At 36.0% G+C, this 6,539-nt stretch overlaps 1 protein-coding gene across 3 annotated transcripts in view; it reads right to left on the bottom strand.

Moving 5' to 3' along the window:
• The window catches only part of LOC107739287 (ataxin-7-like), a 39,801-nt gene that overhangs the window by 22,579 nt on the left and 10,683 nt on the right, over positions 1 to 6,539 (bottom strand). For 2 of the 3 annotated variants that reach the window (XM_016551367.1, XM_016551366.1), the window contains exons 3-4: positions 3,909 to 4,112; positions 3,159 to 3,227 (exon numbers count right to left, since the gene is read on the bottom strand). In XM_016551367.1, coding sequence (XP_016406853.1) covers positions 3,159 to 3,227; positions 3,909 to 4,104 — 265 coding nt within the window. In that variant the 5' untranslated portion in view covers positions 4,105 to 4,112. Of the gene's footprint in view, positions 1 to 3,158; positions 3,228 to 3,908; positions 4,266 to 6,539 lie in introns of those variants that run through there. The other variant, XM_016551365.1, reaches the window with a different exon arrangement.

The raw sequence follows: 6,539 nt of genomic DNA, 5'->3' as shown, positions 1-6,539 counted from the left end.
CACGCGCTCTCTCTCCACTGTGGATAAACGCGCTTGCTTTCTGAAAACACCGGTTAGCTTGCAGTTTAGTGTTCTCCACTTCAATATTCTATTCTCAGAAAAGTGTAATTCATCAAGTGTTCATTTATGACAGAGAGAGAGAGAGAGGTTGTGTATGTATGAATTACCACTGTTTTGCCGCGTTTCTCTATTAACAGTGAAGCTGTAGCTTTAATTCCTTTAGAAACAATGATGTTACCAGCTCCTTGTTGAGAAAGATAATGTAGCTCTTTAAAATTGCGGGCCGCTCTAAAAAGTTTGTTCCTGAATGTCTGAGTGCGGCCGCAACGTGATCAGTGTGAGTGACTGAGCGTGTGGGCGTTAGATACAGTGAAGACAGCGCATTAGTTTAGAACTGTTCTATTTTTTATTTTTATTTTTTAAACGTAGAGAGCGTGTTAATTTTTTATATATATTAGAATGAGTACATTACAATATAAATTTATTAGAACGAGTACATTATTATTTATGGGCTTAAAAACAAGATGCAAAAAATCTGAATATTGTACCTGGTGGGGAGTGCCCAATGTAAACATGAAACATATGCCATTACCTATATTGTACAGTGGTACATTTATGGAGGCCCTTCATAATGCAGAGGCCAACTGCCTGATCTGCCTATAGTTTGAAATGGCACTATAGTATGTAGTGTTTAATAAACAGCTGTTTTACTAAATTCTGCTGAGGTGAAATTCAGTGCAGTCCTGTATGGTGATACATATCATATCGTGACTTTGCTGGTGATACACAGCCCTAGTCTCCCATGTACCTCTCTGTGTTTATATTGTTTCAGTTTCAGCTGATAACTAAGAGCTGTACAAGCTTTAAAATGACAGTTCACCCAAAAACATTCTGCTATCATTTACTCACCCTCATGTTGTATCAAACCTGTCTGATTTTCCTTCTTCTGTGGAACATAATAGAAGATATTTTGAGAAATGTTTTTTGTCCATACAGTCAATGGTCATTAAAATGGTTTGGTTACCAACATCCTTCAAAAAAGTTTACAGAAGAAAGAAAGTCATAGAGGTTTGTAACAGCATGAGTGAATAAATGACATTTTTTCATTTTTAAGTGAACTCTCTTTTAAATCAGTATGAATATATTATATTAATACAATACATAGATGTGTGTCAGACTCTGTTCCGTGTCTGTGTGGGTTTTCTTCCCCAACGTGCTCCAGGTTATGTTTTTGTTTTGGTCATCTTCCTGTTCCTGTCATCATAGTTCATTAGTTTCTCCCTGTCTCTCATTATTTTATCCTCCTCACCTGTTTGCCCCTCGTTATCTGCCCTATTTGAGTTCTAGCCCGTTCTGTTCTCCTTCGTCCGGAATTGTATATGTCTACCCTTGCTACGTGTGTTTTCCTTGTTCCCTGGATTTGATTCAACCCTACATGTTTGAATTCCACTCCTCGTCACGCTCCTTCGTCTCCGAGCTCCTCACAGTAGCATACCGTGACAACGTGAATGTTTTAAGTATATTTTCTTTTAATTTTTTTTTCCTCAATGATCCTGCAGGCCAGGTTGACAACCCTTTCCTGACTTTACAATAACATAATAGAGCACAAGAGTGCTCTTAAGCTAACGCATAGAAGCAATAACGTCCACATACACATCACAACATATGCTGCTTTCAATACATCCTCACACATAAATATTTTAGGTGTAGACAAAGCTGAAACTGAAACTTAAATCTTAATAAAGATGTGTTCGATGCTTTGGCTTTACTCTGACCTGAGAATAGTCCTGCTTAATTAATTCTGAATTTAAATAAAAAACACTGATAACAGCTCAACAGAAAACCAGCAATGATTTCAGCCCATACAGGCAAAAAGGTGTTGTTTTTCATCTTATGTAACCCTAAGGTTGACATCTGACAGATTCCTGTGCGACGACTTTGGTCTTTCAAGACATAACCAATTTACTCTAAATTGTTCAATGGAGCAGCGGTGCACATGATAGCTCTATTGTTTGTCAATGCAAATGCACATGCACTGTTAGATAAATTCCCTGACAGGTACAGTATCTCACACTTCCTATACTAACAGAAAAGAGCAATAAAGAGGCCTGGCGATGACATGTTTATAAACCTCACGGCAACTAAGTATAAAGCTAAGATCTTTTAGAATTATCTACTGTCAAGTAAAGAGATTCAAACGTAGTACATTTAAAAACAGCCGTGATGGTCACTGTAAGATGTCACCTGCTTTGTTGGGGTTACTAAAATGCTAGTTACACATATTTAATTTACAAAAGGAGGATTAAAAATCTGATTGACAACTACCTTGATCATTAGACACATAAATGATACAGCTGAGTCACTTGTATTCATTTAAATCTAAGTAAGATCTAACATACAGTCGGCTCGCAAAATAAAAATAGGGTTATCAGAACTTTAACATGAAACAGCTAGTTAACAAATATTTAATAAATATAAATGAAATACTGATTTGAGCGTAAATTCTTTTATTATAATGAGATGAAAAAGGTCGCTGAGGTGTCCAGGAACACTAAAGAAAATCTCGGCCTGTCCGTGTTTAAATTAGACTATTTCCTATACTTATTAAAAGGATACTTAACAAAACGAGCAAATACTTGGGCATTAAACATTGAATTTGTATTTATACACAAGTATTCCAGAGAGTCATGTAATAATGTATAGTTCTACATATGGTTCAGATTTCATAATTCTGACATTTAAACAATTAGTGTATCATAAAATGTGTGACTACAATAAACTTATCCAAACATATTAGGCTTGTAGGTTTCGGTTCAAATGTCATAACAGTGTTTGAACATATTTAACACATTTCAAACATGACAATTACATGTATATAGCATGTATTATACTCATACTACTTTCATTTCATTTCAATTCAAACTCACAAGTTCCAACATGCAACCCAGACCTGTATAGTAACGAATGTTTCTACAGTCATGTAAACACGCATATAAGAGCTCGTTTTTAACGCTTGTAACTATCGTAATAACAGAGTTTTCAGGGCTAGTACTGTCAAGTCAGCTGCACTTGTTTCACGGTGAGCCGGTGCGTGAAAAGTGTGCACACAGCACCAAAACAAAAACACACCTTTGACCAGAGAAAGCAACACTACTTACCGTCTCTGCAGAGTCTCATGGCTTCGCGATTTTTCCCGCACTCTTTCAAACTTTCTTCCAATTCAGTACCTGAGGAAGCGATTTGGATCGTGTTACATAAATAGTTACACTTGCTGGCTTGTTCTCGCGTTTCTTAACATTTCAAAACTGCGCGCAATCGGGCAAACGCTCGCGATCTGACGCGGCTATAGTAAAATAAAATATTACATAATAATTGTTTGCCACTTTCTGATGGATCTTACTCAGCAAACTGATGAATAAATAGAATAAATAGTAGTTTCCCGCCAGTTACATTTATTACCAGAAATAAAACAAATACAGTACTTTCACTTCCAATTTTTTTCAGTGCATGCAGTTTGTTACACTGAGCTTTCCAAGGAGCAAAACAAATGTGTTCACTTAAAAAAAAAAGAGAGAATTAAAGAGGTTAAGACAATAGTGCATTTGGCAAACAATGGAGAGATATCTACATGGCAAGTTGGCAGGCCATTTTAATGACAGCCATGGATTAATCATTTAATGCACTGAGCATTGTTTTCTCACACTGGTATTAAGCATATCTAGATTTGACATATTTAACACAGTAGTTTATCTAAAGAACAATTTGACTCAGTTGAGCGAACCTGCATTGCTGCAATTCTTTACCAAACTTTGCAAATTTTCACAAACACTATCTGGTTGATAATTAAAGTTAGGGGTATAGTTAAAGACTATGTTTTTATATATATATATAGCGGCCGATCAACTCACCGTCGCTCCCGTAGAGTTTCACAGCATCGACCCAGCTGCTCCAAGGCTGTCCCAGCATTATTTCAGGACTAGGCAGGGATCTGCGCTCCGCAACAGTCGCCATTGCTGTGAAGGCTTCTCCCCGCTGCTTCAGCTGCCTGGCCGCTCTGCGCTGCTGCTGCTCCCCCCTGACGTCATCATCGGCCCTTTCCGACATTCTTTCCGCTACAATGTAACAACACAGCAGTGAGCGCTTAAAGGCGGCCGAGCAGATTCCTTCAATGAATGACATTGAGCCGAATACGCGATTCACTAACTAGCGAGCGAGCTCGGCTGTCTTTCGTTCTCCGATGCGTGCCGCACGAGGCAGCGTGTCACGAAACACACGTTAAGGAGCAGATTACGGAGATAAAAGTTTAAGGACGACCTCAAAACTTCCTTTTACTGAAGCGAATGTGCGAAATAGTAAGGAAATCTGGGAGGAATGTATACTTTATTATGCTGTCACACACATATTAAAAACGTATATCTTAATGTGTTTTAATTAAAAAGGTGAATCAATCGGCTTGGGAATTCCTCATTACATGAAAATACCTTGGGGAATAAAAAAAGATACCTACTCCTTTGTATGACTTTGTTTGACCTAGAACAAAAGTAACCCATTTAATCCCACTAGTAATATTTGTGACCGACATGTAGGGTCTTTTGAATATAAAGGGTCTAAAACATGTTGCCTATGTGTTTTTATACAGAGTTATCAAATAGAAATAAAAATGCAGACTGTCTTGATTTCACTCTAACATTTTTTGCATGACGGATGTAAATAGTTACAAGATCAGAGCTGTTTCATTTCAGTTTGTCCCTCTGAAAGGAAGCATGTAAAACAGTTCATATAGATAAAACTACCCTATCTGAAACATATTTAAATATATATATATTATATTTAAATGATCTATTATTATTATTATTATTATTATTACTGTATCATTAAAGGGATAGTTCCCCCAAAAATGAGTAAGTCAATGGTTTGGTTACATTCTTCAAAATAACTTTTTTTTTTAAAGAACTACATGTTCAACAGAAGAAATTCAGAAATTCATACAGATTTGGAACAACATGAGGGCGAGTAAATAATGATACAATTTTCACTTTTCACTATCCCTTTAAGATGACCTTTTCATATAAAACGTGTTAACAATACATGTAAACATGTTAAGGGTCACACTTATGACCAGTAAGGAAAGCCAGAGTCCTAGTTTGACTGACTGATTCACATTATACAACTCCAATGTTTCTAGCTGTTTTTGAAGGAGTTATGGTTGATGGTGCCTAACTGGATGGTGAAATTTTGATAGTGATGGGTTTGTTGAAACCACAAGCATCTGTCTTAGCCAGGTTGAGTTGAAGGTGATGGTCCGTCATCCAACAAGAAATGTCTGTTAGACATGCTGAGATGCGAGCAGCTATCTTCGGATCATCAGTATGGAATGAGAGGTAGAGTTGAGTGTCATCAGATAAATATATATATATATATATATATATATTTACATATATATATAACTTATTTCTTTCACTTTTGCGTGCTCTAAAATTAATGTCCTCTGATCAGCTACATGTTATGAATCACATTTTGGAGCACAGGCACTGGCAAATAAATTCTAGGCTATACTTAGCCATTTCTCCACTTGCACGAATGCGTCTCATATACAATCGAATATGTCTGGGCCAATTCATCTAGAATAAGAACAGATAATAGATCATTTTGAATGAGGAGTTGGAGAGTATAGAAAAGTGGATTTTAGAAAACAAGTTGATACTAAATACATCTAAAACAAATTAGATGATTTATATATAAATATTTAGAATTTAGAATTAGAAATTATATATAAATAAAACACTTATTCAGCAAGTTAAGGAAGCAAAATTATTGGGTATCCCTCTGGATAATAAATTGTCATGGTCAAAGCATATTGAGAACACAGTGAAGAGAATGGGAAGGGTGGTAGCTGTAGTAAAGAGATGTAGACAATATTTTACGTTGATATAATGAAAATAATATTGGACACTCTCTTCTTCACACAGCTGGACTATAGTCAGATTATATGGGCCAATGCTACAAAAAAGGATTTGAGGAAACTCCAGTTGGTACAAAATAAGGCAGCGAGGTTAATACTCCAGTGTCCGTATGGTACGAATATTAATAGTATGCCTTTTGATGTTAAGTGGCTAAGATAGGATGATTGCTGCAATATTGTTATCAACATGGAAGATTTTAAATTTTAAAACTCGATTGGATCAGTATAATCAATTACAATCTAATGTTCAGTCACATGAATATGCTACTAGATGAGCAACGGAGGGTAGATTTCTACTCCCTAATTCTAAAACTAATTTTCTTAAACGTACAATAACATTAAGGGCAATGAAATCATGGAATCTTTTACCATTGTCATTAATTAGGGTAACACGAAAAAATTATTTTAAAAGGCAGGTAAAGGCACACCTTGGAATTCTGTACATATAGGAGGTTGAGGTATAGGAATTAGTTGAATAAGCAATACGTTTTTTATATAGTAGGTGTTATAGATATTAAAAGGGTAGAAGAAATGTTTATAGAGATGCTTTGGAATGTGGAGAATGTATTTAACTTTT

This window comes from Sinocyclocheilus rhinocerous, unplaced genomic scaffold (genome assembly GCF_001515625.1).
Source record: "Sinocyclocheilus rhinocerous isolate Xijiao unplaced genomic scaffold, SAMN03320098_v1.1 scaffold14, whole genome shotgun sequence".
Classification (NCBI taxonomy): Eukaryota; Metazoa; Chordata; class Actinopteri; order Cypriniformes; family Cyprinidae; genus Sinocyclocheilus; species Sinocyclocheilus rhinocerous.
The sequence above is the reverse complement of the archived record's forward strand: the minus strand, read 5'-3'. Positions and strand labels throughout refer to the sequence as shown.